Below are 22,218 nucleotides of genomic sequence, written 5' to 3'. Positions count from 1 at the left end.
CAGTGTATTCAGAGTGAAGCTGTAAGTGAATCGGCTGCACGGTGGAGTCACGTCTGGATTGAAGTCAGGTTTTAACTGGAGAAAAGGTTGAAGGTCCATGTTTGTTGCGATTCATTACATTAAATGGGATCGAGGAGGGATCCTGAGTATTACCCCCCCCCCCCCCCCAACACGCAAACACACACACACACACACACACACACACACACACATAGACACACACATACACACATAGACACACAAATGCTCGAGCGCGCCCCTTCTTCCTTCCTTATTTTTTTTTCTTCTCCTACTACCAGCCGCTCTTTGTTTATGTTGTAATGTACATATATTTTTCCTGAAGGTATTATAATAGCCGGTCTCCGTGCTGATTGGGCGCTCAGGTTGGTGAGTGAACGCCCTGCAGATTATGTCAGATTGCGTGCAGAAACCAAACCAGCCCAGCCTTTGAACTTCACCGCTTTTGGCTCGTATTCACGCTCTTCCGCTCATTTCCAAGCCAGGTGCTTGACGACAAACCTCAGAGAGAGAGAGAGAGAGAGAGAGTGTGACAGAAAAAATAACACTCAACACTTTTACGACTCCTGCAAACTGACTGCGGAACATTGCTTTCACCTTTGTGGATTTTGTTACGTGTGTGCATCTTGCATGTATTTTTTTCCCGTGTTGGCCATCGCAGGTCTGAAAGAGAGTTGTAACTGGACTTAAACGAAGGCGCAGCAGTGTTTTAACTCGGGAAAAGTGAAGCGGCCGCTGGATTTTTCTTTTCTTTTCTTTTCTTTTTGCTATTTTCCAGACTCTGAACATCCCAGACGGGGCATGACTGGTATCTGGCATCTAGACAGGTGAATAGTTTCCCTTCCTTCCTTCCGATAAGAACTTTTCCTCGTCATTATCATTGGGGATAAAAGTAGCCTTTCTAAAGATGTCAAAGCCCGCCGATCATATCAAGAGACCCATGAACGCGTTCATGGTTTGGTCCCGGGGCCAGAGGAGGAAAATGGCACAGGAGAATCCCAAAATGCACAACTCGGAGATCAGCAAAAGACTGGGCGCCGAGTGGAAGCTGCTGTCAGAGTCCGAGAAGAGACCTTACATAGACGAGGCCAAGAGGCTGCGGGCTCAGCACATGAAGGAGCACCCCGACTACAAGTACAGACCCCGGCGCAAACCCAAAAACCTGCTCAAGAAGGACAGGTACGTTTTCCCGTTGCCTTACCTCGGGGACACCGACCACTTGAAGGGACTTCCCATGTCCGCCGCGGACTCTCTGCTGGGCTCGGATAAAGCCAGAGCGTTTCTGCCGCCGACGTCCGCTCCCTACTCCTTCCTCGACCCGAGTCAGTTCAGCTCCAGCGCCATCCAGAAGATGACGGAGATGCCCCACACGTTGAGCACCAGCACTTTGCCGTACGCGTCCTCGTTGGGATACCAGAACGGCGCGTTCGGCACCCTTGGGTGCCCCAGTCAGCACACCCACACCCACCCGTCGCCCACGAACCCGGGCTATGTCGTCCCGTGTAACTGCACAGCCTGGTCAACCTCAAGTTTACAGCCCCCGGTGGCCTACATACTTTTTCCAGGTATGACCAAGACTGGGATAGACCCATACTCATCCGCACATGCCGCTGCCATGTAACCCTCAAGACTCTTTCCTCTTTTTAATTCACTTGAATACTGAAATGCATGTAAATATATTATGGACAGCGCGCCCCGTTAAAAAGACATGAACAATATTAACTGCCTTGGACTTGTTATGGCAAAAAAAAAAAGACAAAAGAAAAACAAACAAACAAACTTTTCCAGAAATCGAACAAGTTCCTGACCTGAGCAGAGAAGCTGGGATTTGGTGTAAAGGATGTTGCCCTGTGAACTGTAAGAAATGTAAATGTTATAACGTCTATGGCAACCAGAAAAGGAGGCCTTTAACTTTATTTATTGTGTACATTTCAATGCTGATACGCTGATTTGTGTTGATTATTGATAGGCTACTCTTTTATTTTGAAAAATTTGGCTTGCACAATTAGCATTCTTATTTCCTGTATAGGCCTAAGTAGTCTACATTTTGGCACTCGTAATTTTATGATGTTCTGGATAGGGTCAAAATCAGGACCTATAGGCTGGATTATATACGGGTTATATTGTTTATATTTATCAAAAACTGGCACATAAAACTAGACGGTCTATTTAAGATGACAAAAGAAAAAAAAATCATTTACATCCAAATGTTTCATTTTGCGTTTTTTCCTGTGGTTCAGTGCTAATATAGTCACACGCGTCATTTTTTATGATTTTGTTTTTGTTTTTGAGGATAACTTCTATTTGAATTCAATGAGTTATATGTGTATTTTCTATCTAAGATGGTAATTTAAAACCTGTCATGTTATGGAAAGGATAATGTATCTAGAAGGTTGATACCTCCTGCTCTTTGTTCAATTGCTGAGCAAAGACATTTCGAATAAAGACAATCTGTCTTCAAACGATATCAATTTCCTGTATTTGTAGGTTACTGGGTGCTCGAGATGACAGATAATGGGGCAGCAGCAGGACGTTCAAGCTGCCACAATAAAGGCCTAAATCAAATAGTTCAGAAATTATTTAAAAAAAATAGGATTAAAAGCTTAAGACGGAAAAAATAATTCACCAAAAGCGAATGAGTTTTTTTCTGAGTTTTTTTTTCTTTTTTCTTTCTTTTAAAAAAAAAATAATCTTTTTATATTTCAAGTGCTTAGACCCAACTTGACCCCAAGCTGATCAATACTGTTGACAGAGTGAACGGTAACAAACTGGCCTCGCAGTAGAACAATAAGAGGAGAATCGATCCTCTGCGTCTTGTCCGTGTGTCGGCTGAAGCTGTCAAAGTGCTGCTCTCTCATCATTTCCTACACAGCCTTAATTGCCCGTGTATTTGGCTGCTGCTTGTTTTTGTATTATTTGAAGCAGGTTCCAGGCATGTTTCGCGGCGCTCTACACTCAAGGTGTTTTCATGACACCGGGCTGAACCGGTTGGGATCTTTTTGATGTTTGACAGTTCAGGAGAGGCCTCCCCGGAGGGATTCCGCCCGTCCGACCCGTCTGACTGCTTAATCACTTCAAGGAGAGAGACTTCTGCTTAATTATAGGTTTAACAAAGGGAACAAACTCAATGTGATGTGATTTATTTTCTTCTTTTTCTTTTTCTTTTTTTTCTCCCCGTGCACCTTGCTGGCTGCTGTGTGGAGCAGCCCACCTCTGCTGTGCGCTTTAAACACCCATGCGTGTGTGTTGATACTTTTGAAAAAAAAAAAAAGAAAAGAAAAAGAAAACGAGAAAAAGAAAGGTGCTGCAGCCAAAACCCCGCGGAAGCCTTTTATCGCCAAGCCTTACACGCGTGTTTAAACCTGCACAAAACTTGTGAATGATAGGTCTGGCTCTCATTAAGACAATACAGCTTACAACCCGAAGCAGCAGGAATTATACAGGCGCATTTAAAGATTTGAATGTGGATTCAGATCAGCTCCTCTCCTCCACTCTGGTAATGGAGAGCAGGATTTGCAGACCGCGCTGTACAGCCCCACATTAGACGACTGTGGTATTAATTAAAAATTTCATTCCACATCCAAATTGTTTACTTATCTGCCAGGAACATATGCTGAGAGAAGTTAAGATTCACGATTCTGCACTATTGCCCAAGGTGCAATTCAATCCTGGGGAGGGAGGCGGGGGGGAGGCAGAGGGAGGAGGAGGAGGAGGAGGAAGACGGGCAGATTTTTATGACAGACTTAGTCCTTATCTGGAGCTGTAAATTAGGGTGATACTTCATTGAACCGAATGTGAAGTTTTACATCAAACCCCTAAAGCATCCTAATTCAACTTTGAAATTAGACAATTATAATTACTTTCAGGAGCAGCTGCAGAAATTGTTCTTTTTTTTCTTCTCCACGATGAAAATGAGGCGAATAACCTTTATGTTTTTTTTTTAATATATATATAAGCAGGAGCTGTTTGTTTTAAATCACTGCTTTTATTGTTTTCTTCATTTCCTTAAAGCTGCTGTAACTTTGGTTGCATACGATCCACTCACCAGCTGTAATTATCCAACTTAGTCACGGGAATTGAGTGGAGTTACAACGCCCTGAAATAAATAACGGCATGTGAGAGGTATAATGGGAGGGAAATTATGATTTGAAATTATAAAGGGGGGTCGGTTTTAAATCTCTCTTTAACTCTCTCCCCCCTCCTCCCTTGACGTTTTTATTGGAGCACAACAGAGAGAATTCAATCTGCCTTATCTCTCCAGGACTCCTTTATAGCGCGAGATCAGAGAAAAAGGAGAGGATAATTGTTCTTTATTTTATTTAATTTGACGCGACAGCCAGGCGCTTTCAGGTCATTTATATGCTTCATTTAGTGATAAAAGTCAACGAGGAGGGGGACACCGAGCAAAGCAGCCGCTTTCACTTTTCCTCTCCTCAACACTTTAAGTCCAAAAAAAAGAAAGAAAAAGTAAGACAGATGAAACAAAAAAATATTGGAGGGAGGGAGGAGGGGACAAGACATTTTTAATTAAAAGCCATGGGTCATTTACATTATTGTCTTTTAATATTACCCTGAAATCATCTGCAGCAAATGGAGTTTGATAAGTGGCTGTTGAGAATGAGGTTTTGTATTTAGCGCACTAATTTCCTAAATCAAAAGGAGTAAAAAAAAAAAAAAAGGTACCCTGGAGGAGAAGTAGAAAAAAAATCCACTGATAATAATGATGATGACTTGTTTGTTTCCTCTGATGATGAGAGGAAAAGGGGAACTATTATATGAAATGTACAGGCTCGCTTATCAGACATGCTTCATTTTTGCGTGTGTCAACGCGAGATTTGATTCAACGCAAAGAGAAATTGAGAAAAACTGATCTCATTTCAGTATATTAAATATTGTCTCCGAAAGACCAAAAAAAAAGAGAGAAAGAAAGAAAGAAAAAGAAATCATCACTGGCTAAATCCCGGTCTATCTAAAATTGAATCTGGGATACCATTTTGACGGGAGAAAAAGTAAAACCGTACAGTTGTGTTGTTTGAAGACGCGGGGGCTTGAATTTGGGGGTCCCTGAATTCTCATTTGAAAGAAATGAAATCGTGAACGAGCTGATAAAGAAAAAAGGGAACGGATGAGCAGAGAGAAAAGGAATCATGCCACGGTTGTTTAATGTGCTGTGCCAGACGGAAAAGTGATTTACACCAAGACTTTATTCCCCCCGACTGATATAAAGACAGTGCATGTCTTTTTGTTATTTTTTATTTAGGCTATCGGACACACACACACACACACACACACACACACACACACACACACACACACACACACACACACACACACACACACACACACACAACGTGGTCAATTCTCTGGAGTTCATCGGATACAGATATGGAAAACATGGCAGGATAATATTCCATGCTTGACTTGGAGCCGCCTCCAGCAGGTTGCTTCCTGCCCCGGACAGTGGGACTCCACTCTGCTCTTCTTGTCCCACACTCTGGACACTGTCTCAGCCTCAGTCCTCACTCTTCGTTTACTGCTAATATCCAGTTTGTTTTTGCATGTGGCAGCTTCCCTTCAGCTCCTCAGGCCTTCAGGATGCTGAGGCTGATATTCTCCCTATTTGCATCATTATACACCTTATTATATTATTATAGTGGTGTATTAATGGTTTATAGGCCTATTAATGCTGATAAGATGTAAAAATGCATTAGTTTATTACAAGCCTTACACATTTATTTAATATTGCAATATTTTTTCTTTATATTTTAAACTTACATTTTGAACAAATATATATTATTTTTATTTTTATTTAAATTGTTTTTTTGTTTTTACAATTTATTTAAATATTATTAAAATATTTCCATTCCCAGGTGTTTTGCAGCTCTTGCCCTTAAACAGATAAACAAATGTTTGGTTTTTATTGTGTTGATTTTTCATCATGTTCGTAGGACTGGCCGTTCTAATTTTTTAATTTTATTTTTTTCTGGTGGAAATATTTACTGTATCTCATTGAATCCAGTACTGATGACATCTTACGCCAAAGTTTGTGGTATACAGCTCATGTGGGAAACCAAGCAGAAACATCTTAAACCAGTGATTCCAAACCTTTTATTGTGTGACCTCTGAAACTGACGCAGTGTCCACAGTGACCCCCCCCCCCCCCCCCCCATCACTCACTGCAAATGGGGGTTTCTTAAACTTCTCAGGCTGCTTCATATGGAAACTTTTAAGAGCCACTGAGACGTTTAATGATCTGCTGAGATAAGCTACAAGTCAGAAATACAGTGGGATCATTTTGTGAAGCAGTGACAATTCATTTTCTTCTTCCTTATCTTATCAGCTGATTCCAGTGATCTATGTGGTGACCCTCTGGAGGGGCCCTGACCCCTGGACTAGAAACCACTGAACCACTAAATGTCTCACTATTCAGGATATATTCACGTGTGTCCGGCTCTCTCATTAGGCCGCTGTTGTACATTTATCCATATACCTCACACACACTCGTCCACAAGTGTCCACACACTCAGAGGCCACTTATCAGTCTCTTGATTTTCTCATGCATATTTATTCACTATGCATGTGCAGCTTCCTCAGATGCTTTTCATACATAAAATGTGTGTCATGATTTACAGTACTGTACGTGTGGGTGTGTGAGACGTCACATGTGTGTGTTTGTGTATGTGCTTCATTTCATACAGTGTGTGCTTTTAACTGATCGTGCTGTGTCTTCGTTACTCATGGATCTTGTGCATAAACCTTATACCTATATGTCTAATATAGTATACGTGTGTGTGTGTGTGTTTTGTTTTCCTTGTTGCTGTCTTTGCTCATGAATATTCCAGGCACTTCTTGACTCATGCATTTGTTTGTCATTAATTATGAAAAAAACAGTACATCACAAAACGCTCAGCATGAGGAGTCATAAAACCACTGTGCTTCTAACACCGTCGTCTTTTCGCAGACCTGCATATATTCACTCAAACTTGTTTCATATTAACATGAAGGCTGATGAAAAGTTGTCTGGGGATGCCAATGAAGATACGCTGTAACACAGTGTGGATGAGGCTAACAACAGACAAGTTTAGGGTTGATCCATATTTCAAAAAGTGAAACAAAACTTTCAAATGACCAGCAACCGTCAACATCATTTCATGAATAAAACATAATTTCTCTAAAAATTCTTTGCATTGACCTGTTTTCGTTTTAAAAGTTATTTCTAGGATATTTTTCAAATGTTTGTGGTGATGAGCGCTGGGTGTGATGTGTGATGTGTCAGTGTCGTAGCTTGAGGTGTGGAGAGTTCTCCTGGTGGCTCTGTGATCACTAAGAAGTTTCTTGAGCCTTCTGTGCTGTGTGAGCCCATCTGCTCGTGAACCTTTCTTTAATCATTGGTCGCTTCTTTAACGAAACAATCTCTTCAACAAATCTTGGAAAAACATACTGATCCATGCGCAACACTAAAGGACAGTTCCTGCTAAATGGAGATAAAACATGAGGGTCTGGTGAACAGCAGGATGAGTATAATCAGATTTACCACAAAACAAACTTGAGTGAATTTCTCCATTTGTGAACGTATCAGTTGATTACAGTAAACGCTGCCTTAAATACACTGTGACGCCATACTGGTTTTCTATTTGGCCCATTATGCAGGGATGGAGATATCACTGGGTACAGTAAGGTCATGACCTCTGTTCCTGTGAATATTTTTTGGAGCAGCTAATGACATTAAAGGATTTGCATATTCTACGCTTGTACACATTTCATTCAGGTTGGGCTTTCAAAGCCGATCCTGGTCTCTTTTTAGACGTCATGCCTTACAATTGGTGATACAAAATAAAAAGGATTTTGTTTCGACCAAATATAACCAAATGACAGAATCTGTCATTGAACAATCAAGGGATTAAATAACATATGAAATTTTGTAAAATGTTTTTTTTTTTTTAAAGAGAGAAGGAAAAGAAAACAGAAGAAGAAAAAGAGACAGAGTTCGGTTGGTGTTTAATTAAAACATTTGTGAGTTGGTTTGGGACTTAGGGCTCGTGACCTTGGCGTTTTGGAAATCTTGTTTACAGCCCTGACATGAAATACATGTTGGGCAAAATGACCCGTCAAGAATATTTGGGCTGATCTACTACGAGGAAGGTAAATAGAGGAAGCACACCTCCTGTTATCAAGTTGTCAAACACACAGCAAAGGTGGATGCAGAAGCGCACACACAGATACACACACAGACACACAGACACACAGACACACACACACAGACACACACACACACAGAGAGGGAGAGACAAGCCACACACAGAACTACCTGGCTGATTTAGAGCCTTCAGCGACTCAGGTTGAGGGCAGCACTGGCAGTCCAAGCCAATGGAATCCCTTGGTAAAGAGGATGCTAATCGTAGCTTCTTGTGCCTGAGCATGTCTTCCTGGGCCAAATGAGATTAGAGGGAGTGGGATATGGCGAAGCGACGTGCGTGGGGTTCTGGAGGTGAAAGGTAAAGGCACTTATCAGGAGGGTTCCCCTCGGGGTCCTCGACGGCTGACTCAATCAAAACCCTGCACGCACTTCTCACTGGATTAGACTAATCAGGAAGGAGCAGGGGATGTATAGACCACTTATCTGAAAAAAAAACATTGGGCTCTCTTTCCCTTTGAAGAGACCCTACAGAAATGTTTGTTAATTTTATTTATTACAGGATGCTTGTCGATGTGGCAATCTTCCATGGAATCATTAAAAAGGGCTCTTCCACTCACTGAAGGCACGCACTGTTTACATGCTACAAAGATAGAGGAGCCTTTGATGTTCCAAATTTCCCCCCCTTCACTCATTGTCATTATTATTTATATATTTACTTAGATTTTTTTCTTAATTTATTTTCTCCATTTGTGTTTCTTGTGCCACAACAGATCACACTGATGGAAGGTAGTCAACATAACAAAGACCCTGAAAGGTATATGAATATTTATTACCAGGACGACTTCAGAGCCAGACAGGCCGTTAGCAGTGAAAGGAATAGTGAGAAGATAACAGCAATTTTCACACTTATGATTACCTTCAAATTAATCTCTCTTTCTTGAAGGGATGTGGGATAGTTGACTAGTCTATCTTTCATTTCTCAATTAAAAAAGTTATTTAATCCAAGTTCTAGCTACTTGTTTAACAAAATAATCCAAAAACAATTGTAAATGCACATGTATAAGGTGAAGTACTGTGGAATTTTGAAATATTTGTATGAGTGAGAGTGTTCACAGTCTCAGCTGAGACTCCGTAGTTTATTATTAAAGGAAGCAACTGAACATGCAGCTTCTCCCCAGAGTCCAAACTCCTCCTCCTTTACATGAACAAAGAATTAACACATAGGGAGAAGTAGAATGAATGAGAGATAAAACCTTGTACATATCTATAGCCACATTTGGTGTGGAAGGACGAGGAGCTAATGGCAGCTAACATCACCTGATGGTACTGTAGCAAACACTAGACAGATGCTGCTGTGCAACCAACACTGACAACTCAGTTTGCTGACTCAGTGATACAGTTGGACTATGTACTGTATACACAATGGGTCTATTAGCATTTTGCATCTTGTAATTTCTCTTTGTGGCCACAGTGGCTGCTGTTCAGCAAGAGCTGCAGTATATATTCTTACACCAAAGTTATTAACACTTAATGTAAACAAAATCTGATAAGTGTGTAAAACCATATGTAGTTATTATTTGTTGGTAATAACAGTGTGTTATTGCAATCCTAGAATTCAAATTTATGTTGTGATTTAGTTGAATAAAAAAAATTCCTCCAAAATATCTAATCTTACAATAGAGTGTAACAAATATGGATTTATCTTGTCATGTTTAGGCACTCATGGTGACTCATTCAGGTTTAATACAGAAAAAGTCAGCAATAGCATGTGATTTAAATTAAAGTAAAGTTACCCTAACCTTTCCCTAACCTTAACCGAAATGTGTCTTTTTTGTCTAAACCTCACCACTCAGAATTCAAAGCCTCAGACACACAGTCAAAAGAGAAATATTAATGTTACTCACGTAAAATGTATTGGCATGAGTAACATTAATATTTCTCTAATATTTCACAACAAAAACAAATTACAGTAGAAACATGTCAAACTAGGTGGGAGGTTGTTTAGAAAAAAAGAAAATCTTAAGGATCCATACTAATAACGTTGTTTGTGTTTTGTATTTATGAAAACAAAGTACTATAGTGCATCGTGATCGAAAAATGAATGGAACAGCCCTTCAGACAGTTATTATTTGCAGTGGCTATGTTACAGTACATGTTGAGATGTGGGAGCTGGTGTCTGTCCTTGCCTGTTTATCCCTGACACAGCCTGAACCGAGCGGCTACATTATCTGATGAAACCAAAAGAGCGGCCTTGAATGCCTCACAGCCGTGGTTTATAATCACACTGATTGTCTCAGAAATTCTTAAATATTTTCTGATTATTGAGATGATTTTCAGGAAACCTTGTATTCACATAATAAGACAGTAATCTTTGTGGTGAACTGTTTTGATTTACCTCGACTCAGGAACAAGAACCAGACTGAGAAGTGCCTCTTTTACTCTGCATTCAGTCTTCAGCCACACAAAGTGACGGGCTCGGTACAACATTGTTATCACCACAAAGCAGTACAGTGTTGATTATGCCAACTAATTATACCAGCAAATACTTGAGGAAGCACAGAGCAGCAGATGAATAAGATATAAGGCTTCTAGAAAGGCTTGATTTGCTGTATTGTTGATTAATGTAAGGAATCAGGTGCTTCCAGTACCTGACATGATAGTGAGCCTCATACAAGATAGTTGGTTCATTTGACATTGTTTCAGTTGTTAAATTGGGGTTGTATCACAACCTTCAGATCTTATAACACTCCTGTCATGTTAAAGGGATAGTTCACCCAAAATTCAAATTTCACTCATTATCTACTCACCCTCATGTGGACTAATAGTCCAGTCATTTTATGAGAAAAGGTTAAACAAATTGCAACAGAAGCAAACTCAACTGATTTTGTATCCTCAGCATGTCCTGAGTGAGGGGAAAAAAGCCCCGAAGAATCCCATTAGGGGAAAGTTTAGAAAAACACCCAAACATATCCCATTAATACGCATATAAAACATTTTTTTCACATGAATAGGGTAAAATTTCTAACCTTTAGATATCTCCATGAAAATTACTGAGTTGATTACTTACATTAAGACAAACAAAAAATGTATTACAAGTTTTTTGAAATTCTTTGTTAACATGAGTAAATGTGCATAAATGTGCATAAATGTGCATAAATTGCACCGTTTTGACGGCACATGTACTGTATATATGAAGTTGCTGTGGTGGTACCGGCATGAAAATTGGAATGAGTTGACTCCATCGGTCAACCGACAAGTTGACCACTTTAAATTTCAAGATGACTGCAAAATCCCCTGATTCGCACAAACTGAAATACGCTGCTATGGCCGGGTTTTGGTTGATTTTTCAAGACAGCCACATCCTTAGTAGAGCAGGTATGACATGAGCCAACAGTGCATAATCCAATTACGTATGGCTAATTTGCATACATACAGCACCTGATCTAAACATTGGGTAGAGCAGGTGAAAATGTCTTGTTCAATCTTGTTAACATATTACAGTTAAAAAACTTAAGGAATGGAACCAATTTAGGCTACTCATGAGCATTAATTGAGACGGAGCATGTCATACCTGCTCTACTAAGGATGTGGCTGTCTTGAAAAATTGCAGTCATCTTGAAATTTAAAGTGGTCAACTTGTCGGTTGACCGATGGAGTCAACTCATTCCAATTTTCATGCCGGTACCACCACAGCAACTTCATATATACATGTGCCGCCAAAACGGTGCGGTTTATGCAAATTTATGCATATTTCTGCAAATTTGCTCATGTTAACAAATAATTTAAAAAAACTTGTAATACATTTTTTGTTTGTCTTAATGTAAGTAATCAACTCAGTAATTTTCATGGAGATATCTAAAGGTTACAAATTTTACCCTATTCACGTGAAAAATATTTTTTATATGCGTATAAATGGGATATGTTTGGGTCTTTTTCTAAACTTTCCCCTAATGGGATTCTTCGGGGCTTTTTTTCCCTCACTCAGGACATGTTGAGGATACAAAATCAGTTGAGTTTGCTTCTGTTGCAATTTGTTTAACGTTGACCCCTTTTTTGGCCTAAAATTACTGGACTATAAGGGCTGGGAGAAGTTATCCATGCCTTCTCTGAGTTACTGGGGGGCTCGGCGCAGCACTGCATGTCCATATGACGGTTGCGAATGGGCCTCACTTTTTTTCGTCCAAAAAAGAAGCTCCCACTGTCTCAGTTCACTGCTCTTCCTGGTCCGTCCAAATCTTGCGCGATTTGCATTGACACCCAGTTCACGGCTCCGCAAATCGCGCAAGATTCCAGCAGAGCAACACTGGGAGCTTCCGCTACAAACAAGCTTGAAATATAGACTTATTTAATTTTTTTCGGAACAATTTCTCATGTTGGGGCTTCAATACAAGAGGGACATTACAGATGAGCACTATGGAGGTATTTGGATGTTTTTTTGGTGTGTCATTTTGGCGAAGAAAAGTGAGGCCCATTTGCAGCCGTCATATGGACATGCAGTGCTGCACGGAGCCCCGCTGTAACTCAGAGAAGGCACGGAGGACTCTGGAACTTCTCCCAGCCCTTAGTCGACACGAGGGTGAGTAGATAATGAGCGAAATTTGAATTTTGGGTGAACTATCCCTTTAAGTGTGAATTTGTGCACTTGTTGTTCTACTGTACTTTACTCTACTGTAAATGCAAGGACTAACATATAAATTACCTTTGTAGCATTCTGTCACATGTCACTAAATACAGTGCCATAGTCCTGTAGCCAAGATTTGACTCACTGAATATGATCCCACAGAATATTTACTCAATATTACTCCCTCGCATCTAATTTAGTCCAGTCAGGGAAGATACTTTCCACCTTATCTCAGTAATGAAGAAAAAAACAGCCTCATTTTCAAATTAGAACATTGTTTTTTTTGAAAAAAAATGTCAGTAATAGTACACGCCCCTCAACCCCAGCCCCCCCTTTAAATAAAGCAGAACTTGTCTGGATCATTCACTGACAAATCCACTGTGTCAGTTTCACTGGTGAGGAGCAAAAGAAATGAGATCAGCAGTGTCACAAACGCTGTGTGCCAAGTGGATGAACACATGCAGAGTACAGCAGCAACATGAAAAATCTGGGGAGGTATGAATATTTCAGAGTGATGTGGTGAGATGTGAACACATGCACTGCGCATGGTGCACTAGTGAACATGCTGGATGAAGAGACAACTGAACAGACAACTGAACAGGCAACTGAATAAAACCAGCATGCAAGCAACCATCACCAATGATATTATTATTAATAATAATAATAATATGAATAATGATGATGATAATACACCGGTTGAAAACATATGACAGCACTTAGATATGAAAAGCTTAGGTCATTTGTGCATCATGTTTTTATCACTCATGATTAAGTTTTGTTCCTAACATAATGGCCGTAGTAGTATTAGATGTGACCCAGTTCAGGGACTGCATCCTTCATTGGAGACCGCAAATGCAGTCTGAGGTTTACTGTGTGTCACTGTCTGAGGCCGCCTTGTACTGTTGTGTTGCAAAGCGTGAGTCCTGTCGCCTGGAACTTTGACAACACATAACTTTTCCTCACAAAAACCTGAGGTTTTAAGGCCCTTGGTTTTAACAGCTCTACAATGATCTGCTGAAGTGAGCTGAAATCCAACATGTAATATTGTAATCCTCAGCCTCCCTGTCAGTGGCGTTGGCTTTCATTGAAAGTATGCAATGAATCTTGGGATAGGTCGGGTCACGAAGGCGCCACCTCTTTGAGAAATGCTGCCTTCTTTTCTCGGACAACAAAAAAACTCAAACGTATTTGAAGACGCCTTCAAAATTGGACAGATTAGTCATGCCGCGTGACACAAATGTTCTTCAAATGAATCATCCAAACAGTTCACCACTTAATTTGGACACCGCTCATGACCAAAGCAAAGTGAAAAATGTGATGACGAAGTAACAGAGCAACATAGTCCAAATTAAAATATTGACACAAGGGAAAGATGTGACAGTAGTATGTCACAACAAAGAACAAAGACAAACTACTTATTTAAACCCAAATCATGATATGTTACCTAAAACCTTCGTTATTGTAACAACAGTGACACAGGTACATACATGCCTCTTGATACCCTATTGGCCGACACAAACAACTGCCAAAAGGCTTCAAATACCCAACTGTGCAACTAAACAAGAAGGGGCGCAACTAAACATAAAAAGCAACACCTATAACAATTATTTTAGTGTGTGAAGTTTTTATCCTTAACACTGGATCAGCCCAACTTGAATCTGGATGAGGGGGAGGGGGGTCCGGCATCACAGTCTGTGTTAATTTTCCTGTACTGAGATTAGACACTGAGGCACCTTTTCGCAAACAAGATTGATGTGTTAAAACTGCTTTCTTTTTATGTCATAAACGGCCCAATAACAAGCTCAACCACAACAAAGCACAAAATAATATGTGTAACATTTGAATGTGGGTGGGAATGGTACAGTCTGCCATCACTGCCAAAAGCTACAAGTCAATGTTGTCTATAATTGTCTGCCCACAGGCTCATTCTCAACAGTAGAGAAGGTGTTGTATAGTAAAAACCCTGGTGTACACAGAGTGACTTGGCACATTAACCTGCTAGCCAGCTGGCAACAGGCCAGGGCTAGTTAATAATGCCATGGCTTCAACAGCTCCCCAAGTTAGCTTGTTAGTCTGGTTGCTAATAGGGCAATAAGCTTGCTCACTGAAGAGGTGTGTTTGTGACGCTGACTCACGTTTCGTAGCTGTGTGTTTGTGAAAAATTGGCAAAGAACGCTGCTTTAATTCCTCTGTTTCATGTGGTTTTTAATTTGATTTAACATGTCATCACTTCTCTTATTGTTATTGCAAACGTCTGTCACTGTTAATGTCAAACACTACCTGTTAACATACATGAGAAGTTCGGGTTCTTGACATTTCATTAATACAGCACATTAATAAAGAGCATAAACTGTATGTAGCAACTGGGACCTCAGCCATAGGTTTACGTTCACACTAGTGTCTGTCTCCGCCCCAACTCTTGGCTCATCCAAAAGACAGGCAAAAAGGTGGAGCATGTGTGGAGACTTTGATGGTTTGTTGCAAGCATAATGCTCACCCACCTGTCACTCAAAGCTCCATGCTCAACTATGTATAACTTTAAAGCTTAAATTAATTGGTGAATCATATAGAAAACAATGAAGGAGTAAATAAGCTATAGGTTTAAGATATACAGTAAAATCATTGTTTGTACCAGGCTATGTGTATTTGGGCTGTTTCTGTTCCATGCAGGTTGACTCACTTTTGGAGCTCAGTGGTCACTGGTGGAACTGCAGTTTTTGGCACTTTTTATACAGGGTCGTTTTTCAGCACTGAAAGTTTCTGCTTGATTTATACTCATATTGTCATTATAAACCATTTATTAAACATATGTTACTCTGTGTACTACTAGACAGTAAACATGTAATACTGTAGGTGGTCTTAAAGAGAGGTTTTATCAAAGGCAGCTAAAAAGCCATGATAGTTTCCACCAGATAGTTGTCCAATCCGATCAAATCCACTGTTGTGAACTGTCATGATTTTATATTGTAGCATAAAGTTAATCAGCTCATCAATTTAAAATCAGATATCTGAAAAATCCAAGAAATATTTTCTCTCTTTATGTACATAACATGTCATATGCTGTTGTTATTTTCCTTGTTGGTCTAAAGTTGTCAAATCAAACGCCCCGTCCAGCCTGGACTGGACAACAGCACGTTCAATCATTCTCATGTTAAAGCCCCTGTACAGACTTTTCATTTAGCGTTGATTTTGGCGGCCCCTGTGGACGAAAGCGGTGGTGTTTTGCCGGAATGAAGACTGCATTTCCCACTGTCATGAAGACGTTTGTCTGGCTGGCGCGTGTAGATTTGTTTTGGAAACGTCGGAAAGAAGACGGGACTTGCTTTTTTTTTTTTTTTTTTTTTAGCAGCGTAATGTATCTATTCGTATCGTTTCGTCAGTGGTCCGACCCAACCATGCCTTCCAGAGGTATAGAATTAGACTACTTAGAAATAGCGTATCTTCACACTGATGGGCTCATTTGCTGTTGTAGGTAACAGAGACACATCAGCAGAAACCAGAGACTTTTGTGTATACATCCAGTTAAAAGCTCCGTACAGGGGCTTGAACAAAAGAAAATCGACATTCCTCTTGCTCCTCATAAACAGGCACTTGTGCGCCATGCAACAGGAAACTAAAGAATAAGAGAGTGGTTCCTCCACTTCATGTGTGGCAGGCAGCTTCCTCATATGACAAGCATTTAGTCTGAATTGCCTGAGCTGAACCTGCAGTTACTCGAGCTTCAAGGCTCTGGGCATAAGCAACTTGCTGGGTGACCATGAGAATGTAATGAATGAAAAACATGTTTGAGACGCTGAGTGCATAAAGCTGAGGCTGAAACTTCCAGGCCAAAGCATCTGATCACAGCCAGGTTGGACCTAGCACCTTAGGTTTGCAAGTTGGTGCTGTGACATTTTACACTTACTGGGAATTTTGATGATTGTGAACATGAAGCTGAAGACATTTACTCCATTTACTATTTACTGCTCTTATATAATTGTAATGTAATGTAGTGATGTAATTATTAGACAACCCACCCAGCCCAAAGTGTTGGTGACTTTTGAAGAGGTTGCAGTGGCCACAGCACCACACCATTGCGGGGTATTATGTGGGCCTCTTTTGTCTCTCTGGAAAATGTCAAGGCGTAATTGATATTTCTCACTGGGCCCTTTATCTTTGTGCCATGTTTCAGGTTCTGTGATCTGGGTTCATGCTGACCTTTAGCAGTGCACTCCTTTCTCTCGCTTCTTTTGGGCCTCACTAAAAATAGCTCAATAGGATTTCAATGGGGTGTCTTTCATTTGAGACAATCTTCTCTTCCTTCTCCTGCCCACAGCCTCTTTGACGGTGGCTATTTATTTTGAGACCCAACTTTTCAGCATGTTGTTTGATCTGAGATTTACTCTGGGTGCTTTGTCCACTGAGGTCTGAAAAATCATCTTGTTCCTCAGCAGTGACAGAGGAGACATGCTGCTGCTGCTGCTGCTGCTGCTGCTGCAGTTGCCGCCACTGTTCTCAGCTGCCAGCTCATCAAGGTAAATTCGCTTGACATTGTATTATCACACAACACAAAGCTGAAATTGGATTAAAGTTTTGTGTTTTCATTAATTAGACTCGGTAGAAGAGACTTTTCAAAAGTAAAGGTGTGAAAGATGGGAACAACAATTTGGCTCAGACACAATCCAGAAAAGCCAGAATGATGTCAACTTGTTCTCAGTGTCTATTATTTCTTTGCTTTATTGTTTGTGGTAATGATTGGGTCTGACACTATCTCCGCCGTATTAACCTTGATATTTCTTTTTAATTAGTCTCTTTCTCTGCCTTTATAACCACCTGACCAAGGACTGGAAACCTAAACTCTCTTTGCTCTATGTGCTGAACGCTTCCATTGTTCTCTGAGTTAATAGAGTCACACAGAAAAAATCATTGGCCTCCATGAGCCCACTAATATCACAAACACACTGCTGCATTTTTCAGGTTTGGCAAAGCATCAAAAACACACAAAAGCACAATTAAACCCCCCACCACAACTCAAACATTGTTTCAGTTACTTCTTACTGCTGGAGAGGATGATAACATGCATCCACTTAACTATGTGTTAACTCTAACTGCATTATGAGACAAAAAAAACGTCCTGCTGGCTCAATTAAATGTTGCATATTCCAGTCACAGTTGTTGACTTGTTTTCAGTCTTAACATGCCATAAATACATACTGGTATTTATTTATCAACTAAAGAGGGCTGTTAATCAATTTTCGAAAACATGGAGCTGTGATGTTTTGTCTATGAGATCCATCAAACTTAGTTTATGAAATGCAGCTTCAGTTTCATCTTAGTTTTAATAGTTTTTAATGAGGTTAAAGTCATCCTCGAGGGAACATTTCACATCATTTTTTATACAGTCCCACTAAGAATTACTTCATTGTGAGCCTTTAATTCATCTCTTTGAATAGTGTACTAACAAAGTCATTGCATTCAAATAGCCGCTATAGTAAGTGGCTAAATAATAAATAAGTGCTATAAAGGTGCACTCTCACTATTGAATCTCTGCTTTAAAAGCAGCATTGGAGCAGCCGCTTTAAACTATGTTGAATTGCAGCAGCCCAGTTGTGTAAAGAACTAGTTGTGGACTTGGTTCCCTTTGTTAGTTCAGAGTTAAATGGTGACAGCCCAGCATTTACCCATGTCCAGTACATTATGGTCAAAAGAGGGCTGAATCTGTATCAAATGTCTTTCATAGTTTGCATTGTAAACTATGAAAGACATTTTAAAGTTAACAACTTGTGTTGTAAAGTTTTGTAAACTTTACAACACAAGATGTTGAAACTGCAGCCACAATAGAAGGCTCGAGGAACATTAAGGAGTCCTGCTGTCTATTGTGACAGCTACTCTGAATAGTTACAGTAGCTTTTTTTCTCGTCTCTAGATATCCTAACCAAAAAAAAGTGTTGGGCAGCACAAGTAAAGGCATTACGAGGAGCAGTAAGAGTAATGTGCACAAGTAATTGTTTGTAAAAAACCTGAATTTAACATTTTTACCAAGCTGAAGTCCAACACAGCCTAATAGTTCAGTGAACCACTTCAGGGAAGGTTCTTATGCCACTGACTACAGTAACTGTGATTTCGTCGACTGCAGCATTTCTTTGGCAGATGCGACCTTTAGCTCAGGTCAGGAGAAACTCCACATTTATGCAGCTCATGGAGAACTTCAGCTCTTTTGACTATGGGAGAAAAGATCCATGGACACAACTGAAAAATACAAACTAAGCTGAGGAGCCACAAGTAGACACTGCTTTATGTTAAAGCAGAAGTAAGCGGAATGTTTGTGTTAATATAAGTCTTAAATAGTTATATCTTCCAACAGCAATCACTTGTATAGAGTGTTTGGTCTGAAACACGGGTCTGTCAGTCACTCTGCTCTGCTGTAAGCCGAGGAGAAAACTTTCCTTGTATCCTACAACCTTTATCCAATGAGGAGAGAGAACGGCATAAAGGGGCGGTCCTCTCTGTGTGTGCAGCCAAGGGATGCGCGTGAATGTGGTGACGTAGGGACGAGGACCAATAGATCCATGACGAGGGCGGGGACTGCTAACTCCATCGGCTGACAAGAAGTTAGCCAAAACAACCGGATCGCTTACTTCTGCTTTAAGGTAAGAAACCATTTTCTTTGTGAATGTCAATAACTACCTTATGGTAAACAATGAAAGCATTTAAGCTCTGTTCTAATAATTGAAATTATAAATGTAATGTAATCATCATCAATTTTGATAACTTAAGTGACTGAAGTCAGATCGTTGTTTTGTTCTCAGGTTGTCTGTCCATCTATCCCATTTTGTTTGGTGTGATGTCTCAATAACCTTGACCCAATTTCTCTTCAAATATTCACTTCGACTCAAAGATGGGCAGGTTAAAATTTGGTGCTTAGAGGTCAAAGGTCACTGTAAACTCACAACGGCTTCACAAATTCAAATTTGTAATTATAAAACAATATAACACAAATCCCTCTGACTATAAAATCAAGTGGTGACTTTTTATCTAGCAAAGGTTAACGGTCATCTCCACTGTGACATTTTAATGCTCTTCAAAAATACCTCTGACCATTATTCAATGCTATAACTGAACAGAAGAGATTGTGACTGCACTACATTATATTTAAATTCTATCTTCTATGAGCTTTCAAGTTCAAGTCAAAAAAATATACAATTTCATCCACTGATGAAGATCATGTTGAGATTATTTTGTCGGTCAGCTCTGTATAATGTAGCAAGTGATAGAAATAACTTTTAAAACATTCCAGTGCTCATCCACTGACCTTCTTCCCCTACTCTCACTTTAGTAGCTAGAACAACAAACTGATTGAGGTGTGTTGATGTGAATTTAGTGAGTGTCACGTGAAAACAAAACATTGTTCATCTGAGCTCATATTGAGTTATTTATCTCTTGTTAAATATTCAATAATGTTCCAGTCTTCAGCTGTCAGATCCCAACCTCTTCAACAGATATCAGATTTAATTAACATGTAGAAGTTCCCAGGTCTCTTTATTCCTTGTAGTGGAAGTATTGTCATTTGTTTGTTTAATGATTTTCCTGCAGCAGAAATGAAAATCAGCTCAATGAAATTCGATTCAGTGAGGAACACTGACAGATTTTTGTTCTGAGGCATGCGCAACTGTTGTCACTTCAACATGGAGTCATTGTGTAGTTGAATTTGTAATCCCCTTTGAAATGCAAAAATATGCTTTATATATGATATGGTTGGATGCATCCAATTATGGCCTTTAATTTTTAAATGATTTGCCGCTGAAACGTATTCCAGGCAAGTGTTCCTCACTAAAATGCTTGTACTCTTTAATCTTGCACCAAGTGTGGAGTGAAGGGGAGAACTACACCAACCAAAATGGGCTTTCATAACTTAAGTGAAAATCACCCAACCTCACACAAGTGTGAGGCTGATGGCCTTGCAGTAGTGTGTCATTAGCATTCATTATAGTCCTATAAGCCAGAGTAATTACAGGCCCAAGTGCAGGGAGGAATAGCAGTTTACACTGCTAGTAATTTGATTTGCATCTACGCTAATAACTTCTTTTGTGTGTGTTTATGTGCCGTGTCAGAACACAAGTGCCATTTGGCTGCAGGCTGTATGAGGCAAAAAAAAAGCCTTTTAAATTCTAAGATTGAGTTGCCTTTGCTTTCAGCACTCGAAGCTCTCAATCTGCTAAAGCGTTCAGATTAGCGTGATCACAGAACAAGTGATACTGCATTTTTCTGAAAGTCGTTTTGATGGGTTTTGAAGGAAATGTGGGGCAGCAAAGGAACAGGAAATCAGACGTGCAGCTGAAAGTTTCTCAGCGCAGTTTTTCTTTGCATCCTGCAAAACGTGTCTCTGTGTGTCATTGAAAATCATCAGCATCACAATTTACATGGAATTTATTTTCATGGAGGAGATTGTCTGGTTATCTCCATATGAAAGCGCTCTCTGCACAAAGAACACGGTATCATAACCGCCTCCTTTATGAAGCTGTTGAAGGACATTAAAGCAAACACCCATGTTGCCACAAGTTGCCGAGCTTGTATCCTGTTCTGCCAGTGCGCCGGCGGGCCCTGAGGGGGACTAATACCTGTGCTGTCTGGGCAGTGTCTTGAAAAGAGTCAGGCTCCCTCTTCTGATGACTGACTGAGAATAGAAAAGCATTCCCCAAAGCTGATGAGGTCACGGGGTTAAGACTATGCTTTTGTTGCCAGACAATGACATCCTATTTACCTGGTGGGGTCCTGCTTTCTTCTCCATGCAACTGTGACCTCAGAGTGAAAACCAGACCTTTGTCTCCTTGACAAATAGAGGCTCAACGTTCAGATTCGCTTGGTTACACCTCAGTGGCCCCTCGTTGTGAGGCCTGCGGGCTCCTTATGTGGACACAATGTTAGCTCCTGCTGAAGCTATTTCAGCAACAGCTTTGCTTTAGGACCTGGATTTTTGATCCACTTTACAACCTACAGTTATATATCTTAGAAATATATTTAATTGGACTGGAAGGCCAAATGTTGCAGTTTACTGTACGGATACTTTAAGTGTTCAACTCAATATGTTTTAACTGATGTAAAGTGGCTTCAATCAATAATGGAACAGGTCATAGGTGCATTGTACCTACAGAGAGTTATCACTCCACTGTGCAGTTCTACTACTGTATTTTTTAACACCCTTTAACTCATTGTTTTTATTTATTCTACACTTTGTCTTTTTTATTATGAAGCAGGTCTTCTTTTAACCACAAGTGTGTCTTCTTGTGGATCAGCGCTTCACAGGACAGATGTAAATCATCAGCTTTGTTCCCACATGCAGCAAAAAAAAACTGTTTTTGTGAAAAAGAAACCCACAGTATCAACATTAGCGACACGGTTTTGCATTGAGCAGCTACAGAGCCAGGTATTTTCACAGATTGTTTGACTTTTTCCCCTGCTCCCT

At 40.2% G+C, this 22,218-nt stretch overlaps 1 protein-coding gene across 1 annotated transcript; it reads left to right on the top strand.

Annotated features, from left to right (window-relative positions):
• Positions 1-925: 925 nt before the first annotated feature.
• On the top strand, positions 926-1,639 carry sox14 (SRY-box transcription factor 14; the record flags this gene model as incomplete). The annotated part of the gene is made up of 1 exon (XM_083970286.1): positions 926-1,639. The coding sequence occupies one exon, from the start codon at positions 926-928 to the stop codon at positions 1,637-1,639; it is 714 nt and encodes a 237-aa protein (XP_083826412.1).
• Positions 1,640-22,218: the final 20,579 nt, after the last annotated feature.

This window comes from Trachurus trachurus, assembly GCF_905171665.1.
Source record: "Trachurus trachurus genome assembly, chromosome: 4".
NCBI classification, from domain to species: domain Eukaryota; kingdom Metazoa; phylum Chordata; class Actinopteri; order Carangiformes; family Carangidae; genus Trachurus; species Trachurus trachurus.
This window is presented reverse-complemented; position numbering and strand designations above follow the sequence as displayed.